Source organism: Rattus norvegicus, chromosome 11 (assembly GCF_021556685.1).
Source record: "Rattus norvegicus strain SHRSP/BbbUtx chromosome 11, alternate assembly SHRSP_T2T, whole genome shotgun sequence".
NCBI classification, from domain to species: Eukaryota; Metazoa; Chordata; class Mammalia; order Rodentia; family Muridae; genus Rattus; species Rattus norvegicus.
In genome coordinates this window covers 30,904,667-30,919,626 of record NC_141544.1, presented here as the reverse complement: position 1 = coordinate 30,919,626, position 14,960 = coordinate 30,904,667, and the positions used below count along the sequence as shown (strand labels likewise).

Genomic DNA, 14,960 nt, shown 5'->3' with positions numbered 1-14,960 from the left:
TTCTCCCTCACCCCTACCCCCACCCCATCCCCACCCCCACCACACCACACCACACCACACCCCCAGCATTTGCCGTGGGCCCACTCCTGCAAACCGCGAGTGCCTAGAGTTTGCAGGGGCTGGAGGGAGGCGGGTCGGACGGGTCCATGTGCGCCACGCGGAGGGGCGCGAGATGCTCGCCGCGGAGGCGAAGGGGTGGAGAGTTCGCACAGGGGAGGGGGTCGCAGAGCGAGCGCAGGAGGGCGGAGGGTGGCCGCACTCCTCGTGGCGGGGTGGGCACGTGGGGTCCCGGGTGGGCTGGCCCGGCCGCTCTCCCCGTGGGCGGCTCGGGGTGGCGCAGGCGGCCGGGGCGGGGCGGAGCGCGATGCCGTCTGCGCTGCGGCGGCGGCGGAAACAATAGTGCGGATCGTGGCGCGCGAACAGCGTCCCGCGGAGCCGGACGGTAAAGGTCCTTCTCTGAGCCGCTCTAGTGCGTCGGACCGGTGCCGGGACGGACGGACGGACGGACGGACGGACAGACGAGGCGGATCCCACGCCGCGCCGACAGCCCACGATCCTCGAGTGGAGTCCTCGGGACCCTCCGGTCCGTGGCTGCGGAGTCTCCGACGTGAGCGGACCCTTCCCGGGTGTCCCCGTCCCCACGTGCGTCTTTCCGCTGGGGAGCCCGGGAGCCGGGTAACCGAGTTAGCGGAACGCCTCCAGGCGCTCCCCAGAAGTTGGCAAAGCCGCGTCCCAGCGGCTCCTTCTGGCCACGGCGACCGGCCTGAAGTTGGTTGACAGACCCAGTGTCTGCCGGCGCAACCCGGGCGACTAGTGTCTGCTATGGGCAGCCCTTTTTATGTTCCTGTGTTTTTTTCGCAGTAAAACTGTGATGCTATAATTCCCAAGCATGGCGATGCTTGCCTGATGGGGCTGTTGCAAACGCCTCCTTTTTTGGTTTTTTGTCGGTACTGCAGGCCATAAGCAAGTTCTTGCTTGCTGTTGTGTAACTTGCCTTTTTCTCTTTCCTCATAGGGGCACTATGAACGAAGAGGAGCAGTTTGTAAACATTGATTTGAATGATGACAACATTTGCAGTGTTTGTAAACTGGGAACAGACAAAGACACACTCTCCTTCTGCCACATTTGCTTTGAGCTAAATCTCGAGGGTAAGGATACTGCGGTTTTAACTGCATACCATGTACTTCGTACAACTTACGCCGAGATGCTTGATTACGCCGAGATGCTTGAAAGTAACACTGAAATTGTTTGAAAGCCTAGAGATTGTGGCAATGTGAGGATCTGCTAAGGTTTTCTGGAAATGAAGTCAGAGTTAACATAGTTATGAATCGAGGAAAACTTTTGTCTCTAAAACACAATGTTAAGCACACTCTGACTAATATGAAGTAAATGCAGGTATTGTCTGGTAAACATATTTTTAGTCAGTCTCTCTCTCTCTCTCTGGTATTAAGAATCAACATGACCGTTTACATGGGCAGATGTAATTTCATTCCTTTCCACCTAACTTAGTCTCTATTTTCCCATCATATGGTGAATTTTAATTAACTTTTTAAATTTCTCTTAAGTCTTTTATATAAATTTTAATTAGCTGCCTTTACTTTTAGTAATCTTAAAAAAAAAAAAAGGACTTTTAAATTTTCTTAATACCGGTGAGAATTGTTAGAATGTATAAAAGAAAACTCTTTGGAAATTAAACCTTTTGTTGAAGGTGGGGTACCAGTTAATTGGGCCCTGGGTACTAGTTTCTTGTTTCCAAGAAACATGGGGTGTAACCTTACTTTTCACACTGTCACAGTGAAGCCTCAAATTTTTGGGGGTATCTGTGAATCACACTAAAGAGAAATCTTAAAATTCCCCCCAAAATAAAATCTGCTTATAACTAAGGTGTCAGTGAAGGAAGACCTTACTAGATACTTGGTATTTTGAAATATCTAGATGCTTGAGGTCTTATTTTCAAAACATTTCATTTTGTCTTTAAAGATTTTCACGGTCTTTTTTTTTCCTGTTAGGTACAAAATATCCCTATTGCTAAACACATTCACTCATGTACCATGATCAAAGACTTTGGCATTCCTGTTAGGACTTGTTACTCAGAAACGTAGCTTCTAAATAGTGTGCCTTGGAGCACCGTGAAATTTCTGTGGGTTAAGTAGAATGCTTGTAACTTTGGCTTTAGTAAATGTCGTGATTACAGGTAGTTTTAAAAGCATGACTTGGAAGTATGATTTTTGTGTGGAGTTGATGTTCGTGCTCTCCGGGCTGCAGTGAGGGGGCACACTTCCGCTCTTCAGAAACACAGTTTGCCCTGTGTGTTCTGACACCTCCTAGAAGTTTACATTTTAGAAGGGCAGAGGCATCAGAAGTGATCAACTGCAGCCTCTGTTTTCTGTGGAAGAAACTGAGGCCTGGCGGGTGACCTGCTCCCCGTTGCTGGTGTGGTGACATCAGGCTGTTGTTATACTCCAGGCAAATGTTTGCTGGGAGCACATCTGTGCCAAGCATGGCACTAAGCGTCTTACTGGATTATCGTCATTCAAAATAGCTCTGGGATGCCCGCTGTTACTGCTGGTTTGAATGTGATGGAATGGAAACCGAGAGACCTAAGAAGTCCACTTTGAAGGGACATCACTAGTTAATTGATAATCCTGGGCTTCGAAGCTAGGCCATGTAGTTCTTGTGGTTGTGACCTCAATCCCATTGATCTACTGTCAGTAGGTAGTTAATTGTGGGATAGATGCTGGGAGTTCCTCCCCCTCCCGAATCCCAATTGGGTTTTGGTTCAGCCAGGTTTCCCTAGTTGGTGCTTCTGATAAGTGAACCATCGTGCCATAACAGATTTTACTACAGAGACCCCGGTTCTCACAGTTACTTTCCTAGCTTTCTGAAGAGGCCTTTTAACAGCGTGTGAGCATTTTAGCTCTTGATGTGTAAACACGACCCTAGTCCTGTGTTTCTGAAATAATAGTTGTCTATTAGTCCAAAGGACAAAAACGGTTCTCAACCTGGATTAGAACTGTTTCATCCTCTGTGTGTTTCAAAGGTGGAGTTTAAAAGCCTTCTCAGTTTGTGTAGAGTGTCAGTTACTTGCTCTCAAATCTACTTCCATTTTTACTGCACTGATGAGATGTTTGTTATAAGCATTTGTTTAGTTTAATGTTGTCATATTGCTGTGGGAAGATGGGGAAAAGATTTCCACCAATGTCAGTTTTTATATCAAGGCCCAACCAGGTCTTGTTAAAAAAAAAAAAAAAAAAAAAAAAAGTAGAGGAAATCAGTGGAGGGTTGGCAAGATGGCTTTAATTCGGAGAAAGACACTTTAGGCCATGCCTCAGGACCTGAGTTTAATTCCTGGATCTCACAGGGTGGAAGGAAAGAACCAGCTCCCTCAAGTTGTCCTCCAACCACCGTGTGTGAGTTGTGGCACACTCCACACACACACATACACATTCCACATGTTTTTAAAATCAGTGGGGAAAAAGTGAAGATGGGGTCTGTAATTCTTCACCTTTGTTGGTGTCTTGAGGTATTGTAGTTTTCTTTCTATAACAGGGAGGTAAGATGGGCATTTGAATAGAACATCCCTGGTTTAGTATGGTTTTGTCTGGAGCATGGTGATGATGCTGTTAACTGTGAAATTGTACATTTTCTCTCAACCAGTTTTTTTTTCCCCTTTTTTCTCTTTCTTTTTTTCTGCAAAGAGCCCAAGTGGGGGAGGACCACTACAGTTGGGCCAGGTTTTAGTTCACACATTTGGAATAAAACGCCATTTTGTGTACTTAGATTGTTTACACGAGTGAGCGCTGGCCTCGTGATAATGAGCCTCTTGTTTGAGAGCCACGAGCTTGCATGTATTTCTGCAACGAAGACAAAGGATGAAAGGGAACGGACCTCACACAGGCCGATCTTGCGAGCAACTCTGTTTCTGGGCGTGGCTCTGAGTTCTCTTTTTTCCTGTGGTTTCACAGTATTTAAAAAGGAAGGTGGGTACTGACAAGACTTTTAGGTTTCCAAAGTGTGGTCCTGTTCTTCAGAAACCTAAAAATGTATTCCAAGGGCTTCGGTCATTAACTGTCCCCAAGGGTGGCATTCGTAGCCCGTAACTCACCAGCAGGACGACTTATGCACTCGTAAGCTAAGGAGACAGGTGCACAAGCAGAGGCCTAGGGCCTGATCTAGTCCTAAGGCACTCTGAGGTTTAGCATACAGTCTTAGTGATTAGTACACTGACGGGCGTCTAGTTTACTGTGGTAGATGCTCTGACCTGAAGCCAGGTCTTTGGGGCCTGCAGTGAAACAGCCATAATGTACAAAAGGCGACAACAGTCTTGGGAGTGATCCGCAGTGGCTACTCTGCTTCCCAGATAAGTAACTTAAGCTTTCTCTCTTACAGCGACAGATACAGCTGTTAGATAACTAAAGCAGTTTGGTTTCCATCAAGGCTGGCTTGAGCGTGTGTATGGCTCCTCCATGTAGTCTCAATTCTCCCTAATTTCTTCTTGTTTCATGGAAACAGGTAAATTCCGTTAGAATCTTTCTAACAGGAAAAGGTGTATTTTCTCCTATAAAGCATAGGCGAGCCCCATGACTGCCTTTACCGCTCCTCCGTCCTGAGGTTTTCTACCATCTTTGTTTCATCACTGGTTGGTATAAAGTCCTTGTCTCCACTTAAAAGCCACAAGTGGTGTTTATTGATGAAGGTCTTCTGTTCTTACTCCATACCCTATTCTGAATGCCAGCATCTTTCTGCTCAGACAGATCGACTGCTCGGGACTGGGAAACAACGAACTTCAGCTGACCACTGCCTCTTCCTCTTGGTCCCATCCCGTAGTGGCCACACCGTGTATTAGAGTCAAGTAAAAACGGTCTGGAGAGCCCTTCAGAGCCCTTGCTGCTTGCTGGTTTACTTACCTAACCATTGTTCACCATAGGGACGAGAGCTTAAGTTACTCAACCAGAAAGCCAGAGAGTGCAGGTTTTTGATTGCCCACACCTGCAAGATGCCTCGCAACCATCTCAAACTCCAACTCTAGGGGACCTGAGGCTGTGTTCTAGCCTCCGTGGGCACCAGGCACACACACAGGACACACACATACTTGCAGGCAAAAGCCCATACACGTAAAACCAAAACAAGTACACGTTTAAAAGATCAACTTAAAATGCCATTTTTTAGTTCATCTCAGTGTAAAGCCTACTGCTGTCTCTGAACTTTCGGTGATCTTTCCCTCTTAACTGCTTTTTTTTTTTTTAATCCCTGAAAAAAAAAATTGGCCTCAAAAGTGGCTGATGACCATCTTGGCGGCTGACCATCTCTGAAGAGATACCAAGGGAGAGGGGAGCCATTAGTGTCTCCTGAACAGAGGCAGAGAGAGAAACCAGGGAATAGTCCCAAGCTTAAAATATACCACCAAATTACTTAGGTTTAATTTCATTTGTTCTCACCCAATAATAAATTTCTGGGGCACTCCTCCTTGGGAGTTCGATTAATTATGATGTTTTATGGACTGAGCTAGGCTGAAAAAAGAAAAAGAAAAATTGAAAATCCTTGACAGCTTTTTGACAAGCCCACTTCAAGGATGGCTGCATTCTGGTCTTCACAAAGCAACCATTATTCTAGGGACTTCCACCCCAATGCGGGAAGATTGATCTGAGCACCAATTGCTGTCGACTATAATGAAAAGTTTTGCCTTCCGTGTGACACAACCTGTAACGTTGGGAGGGGAAAGTATTTGTATAGCCAATCTTATTACTGCCTCCTCAGTACACACTGTACCTTCGTAGAACATGGATCTTATGCAGAGCAGCAACTCTCAAACGTGATGACCGGAAGGACAGGAGATGGCTCGGTGAACTAAGAGAAAGCTCCCTTCCCACACGGGAGGCAATGTTGACAGAGGCCTTTCTCTTCTATTCCGGAATAAGTAAGTAATGGCTGGAGTAACCCCAGCCTTCCCAGCTTGTGACATAAGCCTGAGATTGGGAACTATGCGTCAAGCGAAGTAAAGCAGAAATAAACAAATGCTTGGGTCTTTCTGCACAAGGAGGAGAGCTATCAACCCCAGACTTCCAACTCAGCTTCTTTCCGGCCATGTGTCTGTACACGTTGGGTTACACATGTGGGCAGGTACAGGCTAAGGGTTGAGACCCAGGGCTTTCCTCAGTCTCTCTCTACCTTATTTTTGATTTTTGGAGATAGGACCTTGATAGGACCTTTCACTGAATGTACTTTCCCTGAGGATACTGTTACGTGGAGCTCACTGACTAGCTGTACTGACCGACCAGTGGGACATGGGCTTCTCATGTCTGCCTCTCCAGTGCCAGGTCTCAGGACCACGCCACCAAGCCTAGCTTTTACAATAGTGTTCAAACACTTCTCGTAAGCACTTTACGGGACACAGCCATGTCCCTTACCCCCAACTTCTTTTTACATGACAAATACCCACTCTTTATAGTTCAGGAAACTGTTATATAGGCCCACATCAAATCTCAATAAATAACCATGACCAACATCCGTGGGTGACCCAAACTTTAAAGCTTAACGTAGACTTTTAAATAACAGAGACTGAGGAGAAAAGTTTACGAAAATAGGCTACTGTAAGTGGGTCAGGGGTAAGAATTTGAACCTAGCCCCGCCCACATGGGGTTCAGTTCAGACAAGCCTTTCTAATTGCAGCAGCTTTTCTTTGGAAACATCCTGTAATTTCAGCTCATCGCCAGTGAAACTCACTTTCCACTCTCGTCTGCAAACAAAACCATTTCAAGTACACGGTGATAGACAGTCCAGAGCTAGACCAGCAGGTGGGAATCCCCAGCCGCCCTGAGACGGGCAAGTTCCTCATCTGCACTCTTCGCTCAGTGTGTGGAGAGGTTCATGCTCATCTACGTCCGCAACAGGAAATGAGTAACACCTCCTCCCACTCCGTTATAAGCTGCAGCCAAAAAAAAAGAAAAAAAGTGGGGAAATCGGAAACCTTTAATGTTATGAACTGTTCTTAAGTGGGTCTAGCAGTTGTAGCAAACATGTAGATTTCATCCATCTTAGCCAAGCAGAAATAATTTTATCTTTATCTGTGTGTGATAAAATGAAGGGGACCCAAATGAGTGGAGTCGCCCTCCAGTCACACAGTAAAAAGACACACAGGAGCTTGGACCCAGGTAGGTCTCTGAGGCCAGTGCTAATACAGCTGCAGCCACCGGGCAAAGGATGTGTCTTAGACTTTCCTTAGAGTCGCACCGCATTAACCATAGACCACACCCTCTGACAGGGCAGTGGCACCTTCCCCGTGATGGAGATTCCTTTCTGTGATACTGAGTGGTACTCCTTATTGAGTGTCACTCCCCGTCGGGTTTTCCCCGTGCCTCTAATTGGTCCCACAGGCTGCTTCCCACCGCGTTGCATTCGTTTTGTTTGGTAAAACTACATTGGCATGTTTTGCCCAAGCCCATCTAGCCTCACCCCTGGTCTTTTTTGTGACCTTGTACATTCGACGTACGTATCTAGCAGATTGCCTTCTGTTTCTCTCCCTCCCCTCCGACTGCCTGTACTTGCAGCTAATTTTAGACATCTTCACTTATGTAATCTGTGGGCACCTGAGACCGCATGTCTGAACGTAAATTATTCTGCGCCATATGTCATTTTGGACGGGAATCCTCCCTCCCGTCTGCGGTTGGAGACGAAGCACGGAGAGGGTAAAGATTTATACACCTTGCAGGATGACGCAGGAATGACTTCACAAAAAGACTGTGCGGTCAAAGTCATTTTAAAAAGTTAAATTTCTCAGGTGAGCTTTGTGGCTCGTGAAGACGATTTTTCCAAACACAGCAGTCGGAAGTGGGAAGACTGTGGTGTGTTTGAGACCAGCCTAAGACACAGACCCGTACCCTGTCTCACAGAAACAAAAAAGTTCCTTCAGATGAGCGGACTGTTTGCCATGCCTCCCTTTCTGTTTTATTCTTTGCTCTTGTTTCGGGGCAGGACTTTGCTATGTAGGTTTGGCAGGCCTGATGGCACCTGCCTCTGCTTCCCCCCTACTGGGATGAAAGGTGTGTGTATCACTGCCCCAGTCTCAGCATTAACCTTCCCTCACACCCTCTCCTTCATGGAAATCTTTCCACCCTACTGCCGCAGGGCCTCAGTGATGGTGTGTTTGCCTCCTGTTCCATTTTCTTTCCCCATGTGATACCATAACGACCAGGGAATGTTCAGCCATCACAGAAGGACTAGCAGAAGCATGGATAAGTATTCAATTGGTGAATTAACAGGGAAGAATGCCAAGGACCAGCCTCGGCTTGGACAGGTTCTGGTGTCTGGGAGCAGTAAAACAAAGGGCTCGAAATCAGATCGTGGGTCTTAGCTTTGATGGCCTCTGCTCTGCTGGAGACTGCTTTCCCTCTGATCTGCTCTCTCTCTCTGTTCTGCTCGAGACACTTCTCCAAGTAGTTCTTTCTAGCTATTCTAAAAAAAAAAGTTCTCTAGATAGCTCATCTCTTGCATATCATAAGCCCAATCTTTTTATTTTACATATCAATTCAGTCATTTACTCCAGATTTCCCTTTGGTTGTCCTGTGAATCAGTATCCGGTGACCCCAGCCCCTTAATTCTTAGGAGACAGCAAGCACACATTTTCTTTTTAACATTGCAGAATAATTCAAAGATCTGCCTGCCTCTGTTAAACAGTATAAACCAGCTAGGTGGAACCTTGTCCTGAAATTACCATTTCTACCACACTAAATTCCCTCTCTCCCAGGTTGACCTTGAGCTCAGGAATCTGCCTGTCTTTGTATCTTTCTGACAAGCTGGCTCATAGTGTAGCTGCCTCTGTTTCTTTAGATCTGTGAAACCCCTTATACAATTCATATTGCATCCTTCTATTTTTGCATAGTTGAGAAATTTTGTATTTTCAAACTCATGTTTTTAGTTAAGGCTGACCTGAAGGTCCTAGCATTTACCATTTTGCTAAAACATTAGCCACACCTTTGCCTCCTGGACTCACTATATCTCGGCTTATCATGGGCATCATTAACGTTAACTGGGAGGGCATTTCTTGAAGGAGGACCGTGAAAGTAAGTATGTTATTACACAAACAAGCCCTACACCCACACATGCTGGCCCTGTCCCAGGGGCAGGAACGTTGTCATTCTATCCCTACTAAGGCCATGTCAGAAGAACTTAGAGAATTGCCTTTAAGACTTCCCTTCTAAACTGACCCACAAGGAAACGTTGCTGTATTTACCAAAGTACATAAGGTCTTTCTGGAATCTACTCACAGCAGTGAGTCTTAACTAATACAACCAAAGAGCTTTATCTTCCCTTCAGAATAATAGCACAGTACAGCTAGCACTAACAGTCGTGTCTAGTTATCTTAGTCAACTAGAAGTATAAAAGGTGCGTTTGAGCAGGCTGTCTCAGAACACTCTTTTAGGTTCCTGTGACACAGGCAAACACTGAGTCTGGATGCAGCCACAGACAGGTGGGCACTCACTGCACATTTGATCTTGACTGCGTTGAAATCTGTGATCAAAACGAGCACGTGGACCATGCACCCCAGAGCATCCTGTTAATATTATTACAATTATTAATAACATGCATAAAATGACTCTCTAGCTCAAAATCGTAGTTGATTCATCCCAGTAGCCAGGAGTGAAATGTGTTATGAGACGTACAGAAATAGTAAATCTAAGTTGAAAGTACTCAATACCTGGGACATAATTACTTCCAGCCGAAGATACAGGCGTCCTGGTTGAAATCATGAACAACTTTTCGCAGATCGTAGATAAAAGCCAACCACCCAGGATCAAAAGGTGATTTCCGTATTACATGCACAGAATCATGGCCTCTGAGGAAAATGAGGACAGGAAATGAAGAGTTTGGGCTGTGCTCTCTCAGCCGTACCTCTCATTTGCAAAGGCAAGTCAGCTGCAGGCCGGAAGCCGGCCTCTCACTTCCGCTCCACTTCTCTACCACTGCTCCTCCGTCAGGGCATTACTCCGTGGGTTTTCCTTCAGAAACCATTTATTTCCTCTCTCGCTCACCACTACACTGACACCGTGGCGTCTCCCTCAGTATGACCAGTGAGCCTGCTCTTGCCATTTCTTCCGGGTCAAGCTCTTAGCTCTTGGATGTAGCATGCTAGACTTGATTAGCCTCTTTAATTAATTCTGAGAATTTCATAGAGAGTATTCTTTTTTTTTTCTTTCTTTCTCTTTTTTTTTATTTTTTATTGAGTATTTCTTATATACATTTCAAGTGTTATTCCCTTTCCCGGTTTCCGGGAAAACATCCCCCTCCCCCCTCCCCTTCCTTATGGGTGTTCCCCTCCCAACCCTCCCCCCATTGCCGCCCTCCCCCCACCAGTCTAGTTCACTGGGGGTTCAGTCTTAGCAGGACCCAGGGCTTCCCCTTCCACTGGTGCTCTTACTAGGATATTCATTGCTACCTATGAAGTCAGAGTCCAGGGTCAGTCCATGTATAGTCTTTAGGTAGTGGCTTAGTCCCTGGAAGCTCTGGTTGCTTGGCATTGTTGTACATATGGGGTCTCGAGCCCCTTCAAGCTCTTCCAGTTCTTTAATTCCTTCAACGGGGGTCCTATTCTCAGTTCAGTGGATTGCTGCTGGCATTCGCCTCTGTGTTTGCTGTATTCTGGCTGTGTCTCTCGGGAGAGATCTACATCCGGCTCCTGTCGGCCTGCACTTCTTTGCTTCATCCATCTTGTCTAATTGGGTGGCTGTATATGTATGGGCCACATGTGGGGCAGGCTCTGAATGGGTGTTCGTTCTGTGTCTGTTTTAATCTTTGCCTCTCTATTCCCTGCCAAGGGTATTCTTGTTCCCCTTTTAAAGAAGGAGTGAAGGATTCACATTTTGATCATCCGTCTTGAGTTTCGTTTGTTCTAGGCATCTAGGGTAATTCAAGCATTTGGGCTAATAGCCACTTATCAATGAGTGCATACCATGTGTGTTTTTCTGTGATTGGGTTAGCTCACTCAGGATGATATTTTCCAGTTCCAACCATTTGCCTACGAATTTCATAAGGTCATTGTTTTTGATAGCTGAGTAATATTCCATTGTGTAGGTGTACCACATTTTCTTTATCCATTCCTCTGTTGAAGGGCATCTGGGTTCTTTCCAGCTTCTGGCTATTATAAATAAGGCTGCGATGAACATAGTGGAGCACATGACTTTTTTATATGTTGTGGCATCTTTTGGGTATATGCCCAAGAGAGGTATAGCTGGATCCTCAGGCAGTTCAATGTCCAATTTTCTGAGGAACCTCCAGACTGATTTCCAGAATGGTTGTACCAGTCTGCAATCCCACCAACAATGGAGGAGTGTTCCTCTTTCTCCGCATCCTCGCCAGCATCTGCTGTCACCTGAGTTTTTGATCTTAGCCATTCTCACTGGTGTGAGGTGAAATCTCAGGGTTGTTTTGATTTGCATTTCCCTTATGACTAAAGATGTTGAACATTTCTTTAGGTGTTTCTCAGCCATTCGGCATTCCTCAGCTGTGAATTCTTTGTTTAGCTTTGAACCCCATTTTTAATAGGGTTATTTGTCTCCCTGCGGTCTAACTTCTTGAGTTCTTTGTATATTTTGGATATAAGGCCTCTATCTGTTGTAGGATTGGTAAAGATCTTTTCCCAATCTGTTGGTTGCCGATTTGTCCTAACCACAGTGTCCTTTGCCTTACAGAAGCTTTGTAGTTTTATGAGATCCCATTTGTCGATTCTTGATCTTAGAGCGTAAGCCATTGGTGTTTTGTTCAGGAAATTTTTTTCCAGTGCCCATGTGTTCCAGATGCTTCCCTAGTTTTTCTTCTATTAGTTTGAGTGTGTCTGGTTTGATGTGGAGGTCCTTGATCCACTTGGACTTAAGCTTTGTACAGGGTGATAAGCATGGATCGATCTGCATTCTTCTACATGCTGACCTCCAGTTGAACCAGCACCATTTGCTGAAAATGCTATCTTTTTTCCATTGGATGGTTTTGGCTCCTTTGTCAAAAATCAAGTGCCCATAAGTGTGTGGGTTCATTTCTGGGTCTTCAATTCTGTTCCATTGGTCTATCTGTCTGTCTCTGTACCAATACCATGCAGTTTTTATCACTATTGCATAGAGAGTATTCTTCTTATACCCCATTCCCCACCACATGCCTGGTCCTTTTTTTTAAGTGTTGGAACTAAACCTGACTTGGGCCAGGTAAGTGTTCTATTGCTGAACTGTATCCCACCCCTTGTTTTTTAGTGGTTTTTGGTTGGTTGGTTTGTTGGGTGGTCGGTTTGTTCCAGGCGAGGTCTCACTAATTTTTTCAGGCAGGCCTTGAACTTCCATTAAATGAAGCTGACTGAACTTGCTGTCCTCCTAAGGCAACTTGGCAACCTCTTCTATAACTGAGATGGATGGATAGATGATGGATGGATGGATGATGTGATGGATGGATGGATGGATGGATGGATGGATAGATAGATAGATAGATAGATAGATAGATAGATAGATAGATAGATAGATGCCCTGTACTACCAAACCCAGGATTCTAGGAGCCTTCTTAACTGCTCACCCCTGCCTCTCATTCCCCCTCCAAAGTAACTCTAGACTCCATTCCCTTCGTCCTGTGTTAGTCTTATTTATGCCTTGGTCTCTTCATGCCCTGTGTCCTAAATGCTATGGATCTCTCCTCCTTGAATGGTAATTGCTGAGCCCTTGCAGTATGTGTTAAATGAGGAAGAATGGTGAATAAGATCATGAGGAGAAAGCCGTGCTAGCTAGGGCTGAGGAGAAGTGATGGGTCTGGTGTGTGAGTTAAGTAGGAGAGCGTAGTATATGACGAAGTGCTAACAGAGTGATTTGGGCTGAAGGAGTCCGTTTTCCCCTAGCCATTGCTGTTACTGGGTTACTAGGGCCCCTCTTCCGTTAACACCGTAGCTTCATGTTCTGTGGATGTCGAAGTTTGGAGAGCTGAGAAGTTGGCCTTTCTGTCCTAGGTGTTCCACCTCTGCATCTGTCCCCCCCACCCCCCTCCTCCTGCTGCAGGGCCAGGAGTGTTGGTGGTTTTAAGCCGAAAGCATCCATGTATGCTTTGTTCACTTAGCAACTTTTCCCAGGTGCCCCTCGTATTTCTTGGTTCTCCACAAAGGATTGACAGGTGAATAAAACTCTGTTTGGGTTATGATTTTACTTTTATGGGGAATGGGGTCGCCTCTATTCCCTTGAAGTTAAATGTTCTGCTAGATGCAATGTCAGCAAAGAAAGCAGTCAGGAAAGTTTTACTATGCTTTGTGAATGTGTCTGTTACTTCCAGTGCCTCCAGCTTTCTTGGTTTACTTAGTCGATTGAAACATGGCACAGAACCTAAGCCTAATTTGTCTTGAACTAAGGAACGCTGGGGATCATATTCAGACTAAATTATATTTCTCTGCGGAAATTTCCGTGGTGTTTCGAATCTTTCCTACTGAAAATGTAAGCGGCTTTGTTTTCCTCAAACAAAATAGTCAAAATACAGAAAGCAAAAGGAGTCAAGGGGTTCATAATCACCCAATGTGTTTACTAATCTGTGTTTCTACTGCTGAGTTTTCTGGGGCGAAGGCATGTGGGGAGGGGAATTGTACTTTAAAGAAAAGTTAGTGCCCACGCCATTACCATCCAGTATTCTCATTTGCTACATTAGGAGCATTCTTTCTTGTCAGTGGGTGACTCTTTAACACTTCAGCATTCTTAAAGTGCAAGCGTCTTCTGGAGAACTGTGTGGTTAGTTTCTGGTTTAGCGGTACTGAAACTGCCTTCCTTCACTTGCCTTCCTAATGTCCTGCCGTGATGCAGCTTAAACTCCCAGAAGCTGTAGGCCCCAAAGGTAGGCTTATCATGTGCTCTAATGTCTTCCCACGCTACTGAATTGATGCCATGTACTCTGTCATTTAAAACTCGTTCTTGTTTCATTGGGCAAACAGTTGGTTTCCGTAGTTTTCTAACCTATTCATTTAGCTCAATTTACACTAGAATTATGGTGAGGTAGTTATGACAGAGAGCCACCACGTACATGTGGTTATTCCACCGAAGATAAAATATATATCAGAAGGTTACTGCTCCGACATGAATAGGTTCCTGTGTTCACCTTCATTGAGAAATAATATAAAAAGAAATATTTATATGACTGGGAGCAAAGTAAAGGGAAGCTGAATTGTCTGCTGCCAAAATGTCACATGCGTGTGCTTGAGTTGGTCTGAAACACAGGTTATAGTTTTAGCTTTCAACAGCGTGATTGAAGGATGTTACAAAACACTTAAAATTACTTTCCTGGAACATGAGGGTCTGTGGTTCAAATGTCAGCAAAGATACGGAGTTGTATGTTTTATGGTAGTCTGAGGTCACTTTGTCTCTCTTACCTGTAAGCAAATCAGTTTCTCAGTCCAAACGTTGTCTGGGGAGACAGTGACTGAGGAGCCGAACCACGGTTCATCTTAGTTTCTGTCTTAGTTAGGGTCTTGCTGCTGTGAGCAGGCACCATGACCAAAGCAACTCTTTGAAGGACATCATTTAATTGCGTCTGGCTTACAGGTTCAGAGGTTCCATCCAATATCATTAAGGTGGTAACATGGCAGCATCCAGGCAGGCATGGTGCAGGAGGAGCTGAGAGTTCTACACCTTCATCCGAAGGCTTCTAGCAGAACACTGGCTTCCAGGCAGCAAGGACAAGGGTGTGAAAGCCCACACCCACAGTGACACACCTACTCCAACAAGGTCACACCCCCTCATAGTGCCACTACCTGGCACAAACATATACAAACCATCACAGTTTCAGATCCGCTTCTGGGTCTGGCTGACTTGTACCCATTCGTGTGGTCACTACTATAAAAGTGTCTTTCAGAGTGTCTTCAGGTAACATTCGTCTTTATAACGTTACCATTGAGACACTGTCAACCTTGCTGAAAGTCACTGTCCCTGCACACCACGTCAGTGGATGGTAGGAACTGCCCA

At 45.5% G+C, this 14,960-nt stretch overlaps 1 protein-coding gene across 9 annotated transcripts in view; it reads left to right on the top strand.

Annotated features, from left to right (window-relative positions):
* The first annotated feature begins 395 nt into the window (after positions 1-395).
* C11h21orf91 (similar to human chromosome 21 open reading frame 91) overlaps positions 396-14,960 on the top strand; it is a 33,077-nt gene continuing 18,512 nt past the window's right edge. The window contains exons 1-3 of one of the 9 annotated variants that reach the window (XM_087576490.1): positions 396-442; positions 1,015-1,148; positions 5,778-5,917. In XM_087576490.1, coding sequence (XP_087432616.1) covers positions 5,881-5,917 — 37 coding nt within the window. In that variant the 5' untranslated portion in view covers positions 396-442; positions 1,015-1,148; positions 5,778-5,880. 9 annotated transcript variants of the gene reach the window in all.